Source organism: Lagenorhynchus albirostris, chromosome 8 (genome assembly GCF_949774975.1).
Source record: "Lagenorhynchus albirostris chromosome 8, mLagAlb1.1, whole genome shotgun sequence".
Lineage (NCBI taxonomy): Eukaryota > Metazoa > Chordata > Mammalia > Artiodactyla > Delphinidae > Lagenorhynchus > Lagenorhynchus albirostris.
Genome location: NC_083102.1, coordinates 95,712,332 through 95,731,893, shown reverse-complemented (window position 1 = coordinate 95,731,893; position 19,562 = coordinate 95,712,332). Strand labels below are relative to the sequence as shown.

At 37.9% G+C, this 19,562-nt stretch overlaps 1 protein-coding gene across 1 annotated transcript in view; it reads right to left on the bottom strand.

Moving 5' to 3' along the window:
* HECW1 (HECT, C2 and WW domain containing E3 ubiquitin protein ligase 1) overlaps positions 1-19,562 on the bottom strand; it is a 253,789-nt gene that overhangs the window by 178,482 nt on the left and 55,745 nt on the right. The window contains exon 4 of the mRNA XM_060156217.1: positions 833-908. Coding sequence (XP_060012200.1) covers positions 833-908 — 76 coding nt within the window. The remainder of the gene's footprint in view (positions 1-832; positions 909-19,562) is intronic.

The window sequence follows — 19,562 nt, the reverse complement described above, 5'->3', positions numbered from 1 at the left end:
CTGCAGCCACCACCCATGGTGAGTTGGTGAGCCCTGAGGAAACTCAGGATATGAAAACACAGGATACTGGCCCCAGATAGCTGAGGCGCATATCAAAGGAATGCAGACTCTTGCATCTTCCCAAACACAGAAAAGCACTAAATGCTTTAACTTGAGATCCTCTGGTTTTCTTTGCTTAACAGTAATCTTTTGACATTCAGACTACCTGCCCTTTTGTGCAAAACTCCTGTATACACTACCAAGCGTAGGGTAGATAGCTAGTGGGAAGCAGCCGCATGGCACAGGGAGATCAGCTCGGTCCTTTGTGACTGCCTGGAGGGGTGGGATAGGGAGGGTGGGAGGGAGGGAGACGCAAGAGGGAAGAGATATGGGAACGTATGTATATGTATAGCTGACTCACTTTGTTATAAAGCAGAAACTAACACACCATTGTAAAGCAATTATACTCCAATAAAGATGTAAAAAAAAAGAAAATCAGCTGTAACCAATACAATAATAAATTAAAAAAAAAAAACAAAACTCCTATATATCCTAGCCCCACCCTTGCCTCCTCCGAGCAGTTCTCTTGGGGTTACTTGAGACGCTACCTCCCCGGCTTGAAGTCCTAAAAATTCCCACCAAATAAAACGTAACTCTCAACTTTTAGGTTGTGCCTATTTTTTAGGCAACAGGGGAATGGAGCGGATATTTTAAAATTTTGTTTTACAGGTGGAGAAACCGAGGCACAGAGATGTCAAGTAACTTATAGATAAGAGTCAAATTGAAGGGGTCTCCTGACTGTTGACTGACATTCTTATTCACTCCACAAGGCCTTCATATGAGCAATACACACCTGAGAGAGAAAAGCTGATCAGCCTCCGACTCCCTTGCCCTTGCACAGTCTCATCAGAGCCAATACTTTTAAAAATCTGTAAGAAGACAGAAAATGGGAGACAAGCAAAAAGAGCATTGAAATAGATACTTACACTTCAATACAAACATGCTTAATCACAGTTATTTCTGTAGCTACGGAATACAAAGACAGTAGCATTGTGGCTTCATGAGGCTACTACTGATTAAAAGAAGGTTTTAGCAACCTAATGTCTTTCCCAGGAATAGAGTGGGAAATGCTAGTGGGGATGAGGGGTACTTTTCAGAGAAATGGAAATCAACAAAAATAACTACTGTAATATTAGAGGCCCTTTATAACCACTTATGTAAACAAGGCCTTTTCACATTCAAATTTGCAAAAGGTATTTATTAAAGCAGACCCTAAGGCAGTAGAATGATAGGTCAATAGATGTTTACTGTTGTAATTACAATATGTTTCCATGAGCAAAGTAGAGCGTTAAACTGCTGTGTCTTCATTCCTTCCGATCTGTATTACTACCTAGAGATTTCCAGGAAATTCTGTTCATTAGGGAGGAGACTGAGCATGGCATTAAGAAGCTATTCTGAGGTCTCTTTATTTAACTGCCTTCCTGGGATGTTTCAGAACACAGTTGTTACATGGGTTATCTTCGTCTAGTAGGTGTTTGCAAACCAGGTTGCCAAAATCTTTTACTTTCCATCATTGCTCAATATTTATCTGTTAATGGATTAATCAAAGCAGCTAGAGTCCCTGCTTCCATTCTCTTCTAGGCAAGTTTTACTTAGAAATGATTCTGAGTATTTATTCAAAGGCAGGGTTATCTTTGCATACGTTATATATTTGCACAAAATAATATACAAATCTGAGCATTAAGCAAATCCATACAGTGTCCACTTTTTAGAAGGTAATCTGTACTGAAGAAGCAAAAAATGGAGAACTCGATGACCTCTTGCGCAAAGTCTCTCTGTTTCGAGGTTCTGTGGGCTTGCTCTCTTCCTACTGCCTCTCAGTATTTTTGTTGCTGGAAGAGTTGTGACTGGATGTGACCATCATCTTGCCTTACATGAGACTGGGAGTAATGACCGGGCATCACTAGGGCTCACAGCTTTCTCCCAAGGAGAATACAAAGGGATTACGAGAACACCTCCTCGTAAAGCAGGTGCCCCTGGTGGGCCTACATGCTCGGCTGCAGCTCGTGTGCCAATCTTCTCAGTATGTCTGCTTTTAGGCCCACATGCAAGAGGCATTTCGGGGATGCTGGGCTGCCCAGCAGAGGGAACAAACGTGGGTGACATATGGAATAGGGTGAGTCAGAACGCTGGTTGGGCTGAAGGATCAGCCCTCTTCACAATGGACAGCCTGCTCCTTCCCAGTCTGTGTTTGTTCTTCTCTTTGCCTGGCTGACCCCAAGCAGCAGAGGTCAACAGTTCAGAGGCTGCATCCTCAGGTTGGACAACTCTCCTAGCTCTCAAAGTGGCCAATGTGCATGGGCCTAATCAGGGTTCAAAATTCCTTCATGTTGAGGATTTTTCTTCATTTTCAAATCTATGCCTGGGCAAAGGCCATGGGAGACTTGGGCAGGCTGGCCACACTCCCTTCCAGTGATGTACCTGCCTATGTGGGACAATTACAATTGACTGTTCCTAATTCTAGTTTAAAGATGTCAACATCTAGCTTGTTCCATCTCAGAATATAAGTTCCTTGAAGGCACAACAAAAAGTATACTTTTAATAGAGCCTTGATTTTACACTGTTTAAAAGGTAGGATTAAACTGCACATTGCATGCTAGTCTAAACGAGCTTGAACTTGCAATGATAACAAAGAATAGTACATCTGTTCCTTCTTATTTAAAACATAATTTTGATCCCTTGTATTTAAATATTTTTCTGCTGGAAATTCAAGGTATTTACAAAAAGGTCCTTCATATTTATTACATCGAAACAAGCCTGTAGACAAGAAGATAATGTATATTTTTCAGAAGCTACTAAGTTCAGAGGGGAGACACACATTTAAAACTTCATAAACATTTCCCTAACTCATGGCTTTTTGCTAACGTTATTTATCAAGTCATCTCAGCGCCAGACTGATGACACAAAGGGGGAGGCAACAGGTGATAAACATTTTCCAGGAAGTAAAGACGTCTGGGAAGGTTTTGCATCCTGGCTTTTTGCTCAAGATGAGTTCCAGAGGCTGGTCTGAGGTTCAGAAATCTGCTGCATTACAGAGATATGCTCTACCATTTACGGACTGTGAAAATGGTGTGAAGACTCAGGAAAAGTAGTCTCACCCTGGAACAACCTAAGACTGAGGGGAACATCAGGGAATTGCTCATCTTCTCAGGTCTGCACATTCCCTCGGCTTTTCAGCCCGTCTGATGCCCAGTTGTTATTCCAAGTACTGGGCACTGGGTCATGATGTCCCCTCTTAGACACAGTGCACAGTGTCACCGTGTTTTGCATGCAACTTATTTCCACAACCAAGCCTACTTGGCAAATGGTTTAACAGATTCAAGGCTGAATCTTCTGGGAGGGGCGGATCAAGAGGGTGGAGCAGGAGTGTGTGGGGCTCACCTCCCCCACAAAGACAGTGAAAATTACATCTACATGCAGAACAATTCTCACAGAAAACCAACCGGAAACTGGCAGAAGATCCCTTATACAACCAAAGCTGCAAGAAAGATCCCCATGTAACTGGGTAGGATAAAAAAAAAAAAGGCATCAGGATGGGACTGGTGCTCCTGGAAGGGATCTGTGAAGGGGGAGTGTCCGCACAGGAAGGCTCTTGCTCTGAGAAATCCCTGTCTTCTGGGAGGTCTGCTGGGACAGATAGGAAGCTGGAGGAGCCTGTACTCCACTTGCAAGGAGTGTCTGCATGCTGGCTTGCTAGCAATAAGGGCAGAGAGAGACTAGTGTTGATGGCTGCCACCTCTCTGTACCTCCCAGCCCAAAATGCATGCTGGGTGGGGCTGCTAGTACAGGCATCAGCTAGGCACTAAAACTCGGGTGGAAGAACCCTGGGAGAGGACTTGGTCTAGCTGCATGGAGACAGCCTAGAGGGCCTGGAGTGTGGTCCAGGCTGCCACGGTTAGTGCACTTGAGATAGGATGTGCGTTCACCATTGGAGCCCTACTATCAGAGTGGTGCCAGGTGGGGCACGGGTCCGCCAACGAAGCCCCACTGTCAGTGTGTTCACAGCAAAGTGCGACTCTGGCTGTTGGCGGGCTTTGTGGAAGACTGATAATGGACTCAGATACCAGTTTCCCTGGTGGGCAGCCCCTGGGGAGGAGTATGCAGAGGTTCCTTTCCTGGTGGGTGCACTCCTCACATGGCAGCTTGGAGCCAGATCTCGGTGAAAAGGTCCAGGGAGAGCCCTACCATAGAGGCAGCCTGGGTCCCAGGCAGCAGCACAACCACCTCAATTCCTGCAGTCACAATGCTCCAGCCCCACTGTCAGCCTAGCACTAGGGTCTGGGATGAACACCACAGAGAAAGGGATGTGACCTTGGGCTGCTTATGTGCAAAACCGCAGATACCTGCACGGGCAGCGCATAGGTTTGCTGTGACCACAAGGGCCTCAATGGAGTCTGTGCTCACCTCCTTGGGGACATAGGACATACAGCAATGGAACCTTATAAAACCCAACCCTCAGGGCTTCTACTCCAACAATTAGGGAGCAGACCCTGCCCCTGACAAGGCTGTGACAGCCATGCAGCAAAGAGGAGGACCCAGCCAACATCTGCAGGCTCTGGATACCACATGAATCACACCTCCTATCAAGGGGATAATGGTCAGAACACTGAGGAAATAGCCCTCACACCAAAAATATTGGACTGACACAATCTACACAGGGATGCTCCCACATAAAAACAGCACTTCAAGACCACAATAGATAACTATTTTTTCTAAATTCATAGAGACAGAGAAATGAAAAAGCAGAGGAACTACTTCGAATTAAAAGAACAAGAAAAATCCCCTGAGAAAACAAAAATGAAATACCTCTCCAGGCTACTGGACCCCAAGTTGAAAAAGGAAGTAATAGAAACACTAAAGGAATTAATAAATATTACCAATAATAATGCAGATCGCTGTAACAATGAACTAGAAACTATAATGAGAAACCAATCAATATTAGACAACTCAATTGCCAAGATAAAAACTGATCTAAAAGCAATGAACAGCTGACTAAATAGTGCATAATAATGAATAAGTGATCTGGAAGACAGAATAATGGAAATCACTCAATCAGAACAGCAGACAGAAAGACAAATGAAAAAAATGAAAGCAATGAACAAGATCTATGGGATTATATGAAGTGTGCCAATCTACACATAATACAGGTTTGAGGAGGAGAAGAAAGAGAGAAGGGGACAGAAAATGAAAAAATGTATTTGAAGAAATTATGGCTGAAAATTTCCCAAACCTAAAGAAGGAAACAGGTATCCAGGTACAGGAACACAAACAAACCCACGTTAAGACATATCATAATTAAAATGGCAAAAGTTAAATATAAAGAGAGGAGCACCAAGAGAAAAACAGTCAGTTACAAGGAAACCCCCATAAGCCTGTCAGTTGATTTCCCTACAGAAACTTTGCAGGCCAGAAGGGGGTAGCATGATATATTCAAAGTCCTGAAAGGGAAAAACCTGCAACCTAGGGTACTCTACCCAGCAAGATTATCATTCAGAATAGAAGGAGAGAAAAAAAATTTCTCAGACAAGCAAAAACTAAAAAATACAGTAATACTAAACCTATCATGAAAGAAATATTGAAAGGTATTCTCTAAATTGGAAAGAAGCAAAAATCTACAGGAAAGGGAAAAATCACAATAGGAAAGGCAAATATATAAAAGGACAGAAGATCACTTAAATAAGCCAGTCCATAGATTAAAAAATAAAACCATTTTTGTAAAAGTGATCATAACCTCATTATAGTAAAAGGATAGACATGAAGATGTAAAATAGGGCATCAAAACCACAGAATGTGGGAGAGGGGAGTTAAAAAATATGGATTTAAAAAAAACGTGTTTGAACTTACATGACTATCAGTCTAATCAAGAAGATATAGCTATGGGTTACACTTGAAAACCAAGGTAACCACAAATCAAAAATATACAATAGATTCACAAAAATAAAAAAGAAAGGAACTCAAGCTTAATACAAAAGAAAACCATCAAACCACAAAAGGAAAAATAAAAAGAACAAACGTTTGTTCAAAGAAGAACAAGGAAGAACTACAAAATCAACTGGAAAAGAAGGTTTAAAATGGCAATAACTACATACTTAACAATAATATCTTTAAATGTCAATGGACTAAATACCCCAATCAAAAGACACAGAATGGCAGACTGGATAAACAAACTAAGAACCTACAATATGCTCCCTACAGGAGATCCACTTTAGGCCAAAAGACACAGATAGATTGAAAGTGGAGATAGAAAAAGATATTTCATGCAAATATAAACAACAAGATAGCAGAGGTAGCAACACTCATATCAGAGAAAATAGACTTTAAAACAAAGTTTGGAAAGAAAGACAAAGAAGGACACTATATAATGATAAAGGGATCCATACAAGAAGAGGATATTATACTCGTTAACATATATGCACCCAGTATAGGAGCACCTAGATATATAAAACAAATACTAGCAGACATGAAGGGAGAAACTGACAGGAATACAATTATAGTAGGAGACTTTAATACCCCTCTGACATCAATGGACAGACCTTCCAGACAGAAAATCAATAAGGCAACAGAGATCCTAGAAGACACAACAGAGCCATTGGACTTATTGATATCTGCAGGACATTACATCCAAAAAACTCAGAATACGAATTCTTTTCAAGTACACATGGAACATTTTCTAGGATTGACCAGATACTAGGACACAAAACAAGCTTCAACAAATTTAAGAGGATAGAAATTATTTCAAGCATCTTTTCTGACAAGAATGGTATGAAACTAGAAATCAACCACAGAAAGAAAAAGAGGAAAAAACCCCACAATCACATGGAGACTAAACAATATGTTATTAAAAAACCAATGGATCGGGCCTTCCCTGGTGGCGCAGTGGTTGAGAGTCCGCCTGCCGATGCAGGGGACGCGGGTTTGTACCCCGGTCGGGGAGGATCCCACATGCCGCGGAGTGGCTGGGCCCGTGAGCCATGGCCGCTGAGCCTGCATGTCCAGAACCTGTGCTCCACAATGGGAGAGGCCACAACAGTGAGAGGCCCACATACTGCAAAAAAAAAAAAAAAAAAAAAAAAAAAAAAAACCAATGGCTCAATAATGAAATCAAGGAGGAAATCAGAAAATACCTTGAGACAAATGATAATGAAAACACAACCTTACAAAATTTATGGGATGCAGCAAAAGCAGTTCTAAGAGGCAACTTCATAGCAATACAGGCCTTCCTCAAGAAACAATCTTGAGGCCTTCCTCAAGAAAAATCTCAAATAAACAACCTATCCTAACACCTAAAAGAACAGGAAAAAGAACAAACAAAACCCAAAGTCAGCAGTAGGAAGGAAATAATAAAGATCAGAGAGGAAATAAATAAAATAGAAATTTAAAAAACAATAGAAAAGATCAATAAAACCAAGAGCTGCTTTTTTGAATAGACAAAAAAAATTGACAAACTTCTAGCCAAGCTCACCAAGAAGAGAGAGGAGCCAAATAAACAAAATAAGAAATGAAAGAGGAGAAATAATAACTGATACTGCAGAAATATAGAAAATCATAAAAGACTACTATGACAACAAACTGGACAACCTAGAAGAAATGGACAAGTTTCTAGAAACATATAGCCTGCCATAATTGAGTCAGGAAGAAACAGATAATTTGAACAGACCAATCACAAAGCAAAATAGAATCTGTAAAAACAAAACAAACAAACACAACTCCCTGCAAACAAAAGTCCAGGACCAAATGGCTTCCCTGGGGAATTCTACCAAACATACAAAGAAAAATTTATACCAATCCTTCTCAAACTATTCTAAAAGAAGAACTTATGTCAATCCTTAAACTATTCCAGAAGATTGAAGAGGAGGGAAAACTCCCAAAGTCATTCTATGAAGCCACCATCATCTTGATACCAAAACCAAAGATATTACAAATAAAGAAAATTACAGGTCAACATCTCTGATGAATATAGATGCAAAAAACTCAACAAAATATTAGCAAACTGTATCCAACAATACATAAAAAGGACCATACACCATGATAAACTTGGATTCATTCCAGGGTCACAAGGATGGTATGACATAAGGCAAATCAATGTGATACAACACATAGTAACAAAAGAAGAGACAAAAACATATGATCATCTTAAGAGATGTATACAAACCATTTGATAAAATTCAACATCCACTGGATAAAATTCAAAGGGAGTATAAAGGGAATATATCTCAACATAATAAAAGCCATTTATGACAAACCCACAGCCAATATAATACTCAGCAGTGAAAAGCTGAAAACCTTCCTGCTAAAATCTGGAACAAGATAGGGATGCCCACTCTCACCACTTCTCTTCAACATAGTATTGGAAGTCCTAGCCACAGCAGTCAGACAAGAAAAAGAAATAAAAGGTATCCCAATTGGAAGGGAAGTGATAAAACTGCCATTATTTGCAGATTACATGATACTACATACAGAAAACCCTAAAGACTCCAAACAAAAACTACTAGAACTGATAAACAAATTCAGCAGAGCAGCGGGATACAAGATTAACATACAGAAATCTATTGCATTTCTTTGCACTTACAATGAAATATCAGAATGAGAAAGTTAAAAAAAAAAGATCCCATTTAAAATCACATTAAAAAACCCCCAACAACCTAGGAATAAACTTAACCAAACAGGTAAAAGATCTATATGCTGAAAACTATAAAACACTGATAAAGGAAACTGAAGATGATTCAAAGAAATGGAAAGATATCCCATGCTCTTGGATTGGAAGAATTAATATTGCTAAAATGGCCATACTACCCAAAGCAATCTATAGATTTAATGCAACCCCTATTAAAATACCCATGACATTTTCCACAGAACTAGAATAATCCTAAAATTTACATGGAACTACAAAAGACCCAGAATTGTCAAAACAATACTGAGGGAAAAGAACAAAAGCTGGAGGCATAACCCTTCCAGATTTCAGACAATGATAGAAAACTACAGAAATCAAAGCAGTGTAGCATTGGAACAAAAACAGGCATATAGATCAGTGGAACAGAATAAAGAGCCCAGAAATAAACCCATACACCTGTGGTCAATTAATCTATGACAAAGGAGGCAAGAAGATACAATGGAGAAAATGGACAGTCTCTTCAGTAAGTGGTGTTGGGAAAGCTGGAGAGCTACCTGTAAATCAGTGAAATTAGAACACTCTCTCACACTAAATATATAAATTAACTCAAAATGGTTCAGAGATCTAAATATTAGATATGACACCATAAAATTCCTAGGAGAAAATGTAGGCAAAACATTCTCAGACATAAATCATAGCAATATTTTCTCAGATCAGTCTCCCAAGGCAAAAGAATTAAAAGCAATGATAAACAAATGGGATTGAATCAAACTTATAAGCTTTTGCACAGCAAAGAAAACCATCAACAAAATGAAAAGACAACCTATGGAATTGGAGAAAGTATCTGCAAATGATGAAATCAACAAAAGGTTAGTATCCAAAATATACAAACAGCTCATACAACTCAATATCAAGCAAACAAACAATCAAAAAATGGGCAGAAGACCTAAATATACATTTCTACAAAGAAGACATACAGATAGCTAACAAACACAGGAAAAGATGCTCAACATGGCTAATTATTAGAGAAATTTATATCAAAACCACAATGAGGTATCACCTCACACTGGTCAGAATGACTACCAAAATGTCTACAAATAATAATGCTGGAGGGGGTGTGGAGAAAAGGGTACCCTCCTACACTGTTGGCGGGAATGTAAATTGGTGCAACCACAATGGAAAACAGTGTGGAGATTCCTTAAAGAATGAAAAATAGAGTACCACATGATTTAGCAATCCCATTCCTGGGCATATATCCAGAAAAACACACTTTAATTAGAAAAGATATATGCACCCCGCTGTTCTTAGCAGCACTATTTACAACAGCCAAAACATGGAAACAACCAAGTGCCCACCAACAGACAATTGGTTTAAGAAGATGTGGTGTACTGATATACAATGGAATATTACTCAGCCATAAAAAAGAATGTAATAATGCCATTGGCAGCAACATAGATGGACCTAGAGAATATCATACTAAGTGAAGTAAGTCAGGCAAAGAAAGACAAATATTATATATCACTTATATGTGAAATCTAAAAAATAATCCAAATGAATGTATATATAAAACAGAAACAGACTCACAGACACAGGAAACTTATGGTTACCAAAAGGGAAAGGGAGAGAGGGAAGGAATAAATTAGGAGTATGGGCTTAACAGATACAAACTGCATAAGGTAGACAAGCAACAAGGATTTATTGTATAGCACAGGAAACTACATTCAATATCTTGTAATAACCTATAATGGAAAATAATCTGAAAAAATGTATATATAATTGAATCACTTTGCTATATACCTGAAACACAATATTGTAAATTAACTATACTGTAATAAAAGAAAGTAGTTTATATCTACACAGATGAACATTTTTTATTACTAGAGTGAGACAATTTATCACCAGTTTTATTCCTTCTTATGCACGCATTTGAGACAACTGTTCATATATAGAAGTAGGTGCAAATACAAGCAGCTTTATTATAGTAATGTCCTTCATTTTCTTTAAATCTCTACAAGCTATGTACAAAACAAAAACATAGTAATGAATCAGTAAAAATTAATTTACATTGCCTATCCACTGACAATCCCTTTAAGTCTTCCTTCAGCTCTAATGAGAGCCAAGAATTGGAACCACCTGAGTTGCAAAAGGCAATCACGGCAATCACTGCAGCCACTCACTTTCTCAACAAGCACCAGGATTCTGAAGTGCCTGCTTGGTTGCTCCCTAGATGCTTTTCCACCCCAAGCCAATGCACATAATAAGATCTAGAATGGGTGAGACCAATGCCTTTCCTTAACTATGTGTGAAAGAGGAAGAGTGAAAGACGTTGGAAAAGAGAACCTACAGACCACGGCAATTCTCAGGCAGATCAATTTCAGCAAAGCAAACATATGGAAACTGAGAATCTGGAATCATTGCTCCTGTTACTCCTGGGAATGCCATCATATATGCCCAGGGAAATATTTACCCCAGGTTGAAAACAGGTGGGATAGGTGAAAGGGGTAACACCTGGTTTTGAGATAGAGAAATGCTAACTGTAGATGGTTGAGAACTACCTGAGAGACAGATGCCTAGCTGAGGTGGCAATGATATTCTGAGCATATTTGTGAACTATTTCGCATTCCAGAGATTCCCAGAAATATTTGGTGATAAAAACTGGATTTCTTGCAGTCAATATGATGGTATCCCAGAGTATTTGACCATGTAAATGAAACAGCATCCAACTTTTAAAATGAGAGGAAAAAGCTGTTCGCCCTATCATCTCATAAATCACCCAAAATCAACAAGGAAAAGAAAAACAAAAAGGCAAACTCCGTCTTCAATAAAACCACAAGATATCTATAACTCTGAGCACAATATATGAAGTGTGGCCTCCATATGCACTGGAGGTAAAATTGGGGTGTGGGAAGACACCAAGTCAAGATGCACAGGACTACAAATGAGGAGAAAAAAGGTAGTGCACCTGGGGATATACTGAAGAAATATGCAAAAGAAGAAAAAGGTATTGAAAGGTATACCATGTTCTTGACATGAGAACAATTTCAACATGATAACAATTTCAGCACTTTCTTAATCTTTATTTTTATACGATCCCAATGAAACTACACATAGGATTTAAAATCAGAGACGCCGACTCAAATTTTCCTATGGGAGAAAGAAAAATCAAGAACAAACTGGATTCTAAAAGGGGAAAATAACGAGGAAAAAATGCTATAGAAGATACTTAACAATATAATGAAGCTAGAGTAAATAAAACAGTGTGGTGCCAAGTACATGAATAGCCATAGCAACAAAATAGACTAGAAAGTCCAGAAATAGACCAAAAATGTTTTTAAAAACCATACAGGAATTATAATAAAGGTGAATTTTCAAATCAGTGGAGAAAATATGGATTATTTAATAAATGGTGTTGGGACATCTGGATAGTAAATCCGGAAGAAGGAAACACATTTGGATTAATAGATCATATTATATAATAGAAAAAATTCCAAATTGATCAAATATTTAAAATTTAAAACCAAAATCATAAGAGCATTAGGGAAAAAGTGGAAGAACATTTTTAAAATATCAAAGTTGAAAAGATCTTCCTACAGGTTAAGAAAAACCCTGAAGTCACAAAAGAAAACATTAATAAACTCAACGCTGGAAAAAATTAAAATGCATACATGGAAAAACCACCATATATCAAAAGATAAATGACAAACCTGCATAAGTATTTCCAACTCACATTATATTCAAAAGCCCAATTTCTTTCATGTCTAAGAAACAAAAACGACGACCAAAGGAAAAGAAGCATGAACAAAGCATATCAAAAGACAATTCATAGAAAGGAAAATCAAACAATTCTAAAAATTAAGAGGTATTCAACCTCAGGCCCAATAAGAAAAAATGCTAATCAAAACTACAAGCTCTGAGTTTTCACCTGTCACGGTGGCAATGAGCAAAAAGTTTGAGAACTTACCAGCGTGACCTGCCAGGTTTCGAGCAGTCTTTCGACTCCATTCCCACCCTTCTAAACTGTGACGCTGGAGCGGAGACTGCTCACCCCGTCTCTGCTTTGCCACCTGGCGCCTGCGCAGGCACTGCCAATAGGAGATGCCACAGTGAAAGAAGGAGGCTGAAAGAGGAAGAAGGGACTAGCTCCGCCCTCTCTGCTTCCTGTGCTGGTCCATGTTAGCCCAGCAACTGTTTCCACCTGCAGCGTCAATGCTTCACCTTTGCAGCAGCAGAATCCAGTTTTGGTTTTTTCCCAGCACTTTAAGATTCAGTCTGACCTTTTCCATCTCAGTGAAGCATCAGTAACCTTCTCAGAAGTCAGGTCCGGGCCCATGGGGTCCCTCCTCCAAGCTCACAGCACGGCTGAATAAAATCCTCCTCCAAAAAGGTCTGCGTTTCAATACTGCGAGGTCCCTCCTCTAAGCTTCTAAGTTGATTATTTCAGTCTCTTCACTTGCTCCTCGAGCCTTACAGCGGCTGCTTTTTGCAATTGCTACCTCCCTGATACCTTAGGATTCTCTTCTTTTCTTAACAGCTTTATACCTGTTTAACAATTATTCATATGAAACTCTAAGTAATTGGTATGGCGTCTAATTGGCTCTTAACTGGTACAGTGGATAAAGGTGTGGAGACACAGGGAGCCTCATACATCATTGGGGAGAATGTTAATTGATACACACGCATACACCCAAGAAAGCTGGCAACTGACCATTAATTTCACATCTAGGAGCTTATCACAGCTTTACTTATTTGTGTGTGAAATACTGTGTATAAAAGGAAATTTATTGTAGGTTTGTTTATATAAAGCAAAAGATTGGAGGGGAAATTAAAGGTTAATCAATAAAGGAATGTTAGATAAATTACAATGTATTCATTAGTGAAACACCTTGCAGAAATTAAATACTTTTTTTTACATTAAAAAAAACCCTAATCTGTTGGTGGCCTGCAGAAGAGTATATAAGGTTACAGTAAGTCCCCTGCATATGAACCTTAAAGTTGCAAACTTTCAAAGATGCGAACGTGCAGTCGCACATTCAATTACGTAAGTTAGTTCACGTGTCTGGCGTACATTGTCACGTGCATGCATCCTCTACAAGTGGTTGTGCTTTGTGTACTTTGCTGTATTGTATAGAGTACAGTAGTACAGTATCTTTATTTCAAGCCCAGGATGTCTGGAAGCAAGCGTCAAAGCAGCAGTGATGTAGCTGGTACTGCTAAGAAGCGCCAAATGATAACGATGGAAACAAACGTGAAAATAATCGAGAGTGGAGTGAGGCCATCACTGTGAATGGGGTTTGGAAGAACCTTTGCCCACAGTTTGTTCATGATTTTCCTGGATTTGAGAAGGTAGATGAGTCCAAAGAGATCTTCAGCAACTTAGTGACACTCAGCAAGAAGCTGGAGCTAGATCTGCAAGAGGACAACTTCACTGAACTCTTTGTTGTGCAACATGAGAAGCTTACTAATGAAGACCTGATGGAATTGGAGGCCCAGAGAAAGGACTGAGACAAGAGGAAGAAGTAACTGAAGAGATTCATGATGCAGGAAATAGCAAGGGGATTTTCTTTATTTGAGGAGGCACTGTTAGATTCTGAGGCACAGGACCCGAACATAGAATGGTACATGAAGGTTACAGCAGCCGTTCAGGGTGCAATCCAATGCTACTGTGTCATCTATGACGAGAAAAATAGAGCTACTACCCAGACATCACTGGATCAGTTTTTCAAGAGGGTAGATAGAATTGAATCCAGCAAGGAACCAGAACCTGTTCAATCAATGTCAGGTGTGAGCGAACTTGCAGCTTGCCCTCCATCTCCTATTACTGATGATCCTTCAGCTCTACCATCTCCCACCTCCTCTCCCTCCTCCAGTCAGTAAGTCTTCTTGCCTGTTCACTCGATGCCAGCCCCTGTATGCCAGCTGTTGTACTGTAATAATGTACTTTTCAAGGTACTGTACTATAAGATTAAAATGTTTTCTTTGGGATGTCCCTAGAGGTCCAGTGGTTAAAACTACCTGCTTCCAAAGCAAGGGGCGATGGTTCGATCCCCAGTAGGGGAGATAAGATCCCACATGCTGTGCAGCGTGGCCAAAAAAAAGTTTTCTTTATTTTTTGTGTTTGTTTGTTTTTTTATGTATTATTTGTGTGAAAAGTATTGTAAACCTAAAACAGTACAGTACCATATAGCCGATTGTGTTAGTTGGGTACCTAGGCTAGCTTTGCTGGACTTACAAGCAATTGGACTTTACAAACGTGCTCTCAGAATGGAACTCTTTTGTATGTGGGACTTACTAGAGTCCCACTTACTAATTTTTACTTTGTTGCTTGTTGTTGTGGTGTTATATCCAAAATATCGTTACCAAGACCAATGTCAAGGAGCTTTTTCTCTATGTATTCTTTGAGGGGTTTTATGGTTTCAGGTCTTTCATTTAAGTCTTTAATCCATTTCAAGTTCATTTTTGTGGGTGGTGTAAGACAGGGGTCTAATTCATTCTTCTGCATGTGGCTATCTAGTTTACCCAATACCATTTATTGAAAACACTATCCTTTCCCTACTGAGTGTTCTTGGCTCCCTTGTCTAATATTAGTTGACTGTATACTCGAGGGTTTACGTCTGAGCTCTCATTTCTGTTCCATTGGCCTGTTTCTATTTTTATGCCAGTACCATACTCTTGATTACTACTGCTTTGTAGTATAGTTTGAAATCAGAAAGCATAATACCTCCAGTTTTGTTCTTCTTTCTCAGAATTGCTTTGGCTATTTGGAGTCTTTTGTGGCTCCATACAAATTTTAGGATTTTTTTCCTATTTCTGAGAAAAATGCCATTAGAATTTTGATAGGGATTGCAATGAATCTATAGGTGGCTTTCAGTAGTGTGGACATTTTAAAAAAATTAATTATTTCACTCCATGAGCATGGAATGTCTTTTATTTGTGTCTTAATTTCTTTCATCAAAGTTGAGTACTTTTCAGTGTACAGATAGATCTTTTTCCTCCTTAGTTAAATGTATTTTTTTTTCTGAATAATTTTACTGAATCAAAGATGGGTCACTAAGGAAATATATAATTATAACATGGTTAAATACATTTCTAAGTTTTTCATTGTTCTTGATGCTACTGTGAATGGGATTTTTTGCTTTCTTTTTATATTTTCTTAATATATAGGAATACAATTGATTTCTGTATGTTGATCTTGTATCCTGCAACTTTCCTGAATTAATTGACTAGTTCGAATAGTTTTTTGGTATAGTCTTTAGAATTTTCTCTATATAAGATCATGTTATTGCAAACAGACAATTTTACTTCTTTCTTTCCAATTTGTATGTCTTTTATTTCTTTTTCTTGTCTGATTACTCTGGCTAGGACTCCAGTACTATGTTGAATAGAGTTGGTGAGACTAGACACGTTTGTCTTGTTCCTGATACTAGAGGAAAAGCCTTCAACCTTTCACTGTTGAGTATGATGTTAGCTCTGAGCTTGTTATATATGGCCTTTATTACCTTGAGGTATGTTCCTTCTATGACCTATTTGCTCTATGTTCTTTATCATCATGTGTTTTCTGCATCTGTTGACATAATCATTTGATTTTTATTTCATTCTGTGTTTCTCATTGATTGGTTTGCATATGTTGATTTGCATACTGTTGCATATTTGCATCCCAGGGATAAATCCTACTTGGTCATATTGTATGACTCTTTTAATGTACAGTTGAATTATGTTTGATAATATTTTGTTGGGAATTTTTGTATCTATATTCATCAGAGATATTGGTCTGTAGTTTTTTTTTTGTTTTTTTTTTTTCTTGTAGTGTCCTTATTGGCTTTGGTATCATGGTAATGCTAGCCTTGTAAAATTAGTTTGTAAGTGTTCCTTCCTCATCAATTTTTTTGAAGTTTGCAAAGGATTGACATTAATTCTTTAAATGTTTGATTGAAATAATTGATAAATCATCTGGTCCTGGGCTTTTCTTTGGGGAGTTTTTTAGTTATCGATTCAGTCTCCTTACTCATTATTGATCTGTTCAGAACTTCTATTTCTTCATGATTCAGTTTCAGTAGGTTGTATGTTTCTAGGAATTTATCCATTTCTTCTAGGTTATCCAACTTGTTGGTGTAAAATTGTTCATAGTAGTAGCTTATTATCCTTTGAACTTCTGTGGTATCAGTTGTAATGTCTCCTCTTTCATTTCTGATTTTGAGTCTTCTCTCTTTTTCTCTTAGTGTAGCTAAAAATTTCTCAGTTTTGTTTATCTTTTCAAAAAATTAGTTTTTAGTTTGTTAGGCTTTTCTATTGTTTTTCTGGTCTCTAGTTTACTTCTGCTCAGATTTTTGTTATATCTTTCTTTCTCCTAACTTTGGGCTTGGTTTTCTCTCTTTTTTTTTTTGTCAGTTCCTTTAAATATAAATTTAGCTTATTAATTTGATATATTTCTTTCTTCTTACTGTAGGCATTTATTTTTATAACCATCTCACTTAAAACCATTTTTGCAGCATCCCAGATTTTTTTTTTATTGGAGTATAATTGCTTTACAATGTTGTGCTAGTTTTTGCTGTACAATGAAGTGAATCAGCTATATGTATTCATATATCTTCTCCCTCTTGGACTTCCCTCCCATCCTCCGCATCTAGATCATCACAGAGCACCCAGCTGAGCTCCCTGTGCTATACAGCAGGTTCCCACTTGCTATCTATTTTACACATTGTAGTGTATTTATGTCAAACCTAATCTCCCAATTCATCCCACCCTCCCCTACTCCCACTGTGTCCACATGTCCATTCTCTATGTCTTCATCTCTATTCCTGCCCTGCAGTATGTTCATCTGTACCATTTTTCTATATTCCACATATATGTGTTAATATATGATATTTGTTTTTCTATTTCTGACTTACTTCACTCTGTATGACAGACTCTAGGTCCATCCATATCTCTACAAGTGACCCAATTTCGTTCCTTTTTATGGATGAGTAATATTCCATTATATATATATATATACCATATCTGCAGCATCCCATAGGTTTTAGTATGTTATATTTCCATTTTCATTTGTCTCAAGGTATCTTCGGATTTCCCTTTGACCCAGTGGTTGTTCAGGAATGTGTTGTTCAATTTCCATGTATTTGTGAATTTTCCAGCTTTCCCTCTGTTACTGATTTCTAGTTCCATACCTGTGTGGTTGGAAAAGAGATACTTGGTATGATTTCAGTCTTTTAAAATTTGCTAAGCTACCTTTGTGATCTATCACATGATCTGTCCTGAAGAATGTTCCATGTGTGCTTGAGAACAATATGCGTTTTGCTACTGCTAGATGGGGTGTTTTATATATGTCCATTAGCTCTATTTGATCTAAAGTATGGTTCAAGTCCAACATTTTCTTATTGGTTTTCTATCTATATGACCTATCCATTGTTGAAATTAGGGAATTGGAGTTTCCTACTATTATTGTATTATTGCCTGTGGCTCTCTTCAGATATGTTAGTACTTGTTTAATATATATTGGGGCTCCAATGTTGGGGGTACATATACATTTATAATTGTATCTTCTTGATGAATAGGCACTTTTATCATTATATAATGACCTTCTTTGTATCTTGTTAGCGTTTTTGGCTTAAAGTCTACTTTGTCTGATATAATTATAGCTACCCCTGCCCTTTTTTGCCTTCATTTGCATAGAATATCTTTTTCCATTCTTTTATCTTGAGCTTATGTGTGTCCTTAAAGCTAATTCTCTTGTTGGCAACATAAGTTGTGCCTTTAAAAAAAAAATCCATGTAGCTACTCTATGTCTTCTGATTGGAGAATTCAATCCACATACATTTAGAGTTATTATTGATAGATAAGGACGTACTAGTGCCATCTTAAGAACTGTTTTCTGGCTATTTTGAAGTTCCCTTGTTCCTTTCTTCCTCTCTTACTGCTTTCCTTTGTGAATTGATGATTTTCTACAGTGGTATGCTCTGAGCTTCTCTTTATCTTTTGTGAATCCAATTTAACTTTTTATTTTGTGGTCACCGTGAGGCTTACATAAAACATTTTATAGATATAATCATCTATTTTATGCTGATAACTAAACTTTGATTGTATACAAAACTCAACCCTTTTACTCCCCTTGTCTTTAATGTTTTTGATGTCACAATTTACCTCTTTTTATATTGTGTATCCATTAACAAATTATTGTAGCTACAGTTATTTTTAATACTCTTGTCCTTTTCCTTTATCCTAAAGTTATGTGGTTTACCCTCCACTATATTATAGTATTAGACTATTCTGAATCTGACTATATACTTACCCATATCAGTATGTTGCACATTTTCATGGTACTAATTAACATGTTTTCAGTTCAGCTTAAAGAATTCCTTTCAAGCATTTCTTGTAAGGTAAGTCTAGTGGTGATAAACTCCCTTAGTTTTTGTTTGCCTGTAAAAGTCTTTATTTTGCCTTCATTTCTGAAGGTCACATTTGCCAGGTAAAGTATTCTTGGTTGGCAGTTTTTTTCTTTCAGTACTTGGAATATATCATCCCACCCTCTACTGGCCTCTAAAGTTTCTGCTGAGAAATCTGCTGATAGCCTTATGAGTGTTCCCTCATAAGTTAACAAGTTTTTCTCTTGCTGCTTTAAAATTCAATTTGTCTTTGATTTTTGATGGTTTTATTATTATGTGTCTTAGAGAAGATCATTTAAAGTTGATTTTGTTTGGTGAGCTTCATGAACTTGGTAATACAAATCTCTCCCCAGATTTGGGATTCTCAGCCATTATTTCTTTAAATAAGCTTTCTGCTGCCTTTTCTCTCTCTTCTCCTTCTGGAACTCTAATAATTTGTAAATTGGTTCTTTTGATGGTATCCCATAGATCATGTAGATTTCATCACTCTTTTTCATTCTTTTTTTCTTCTTGCTCCTCTGGATAATTTCAATTGA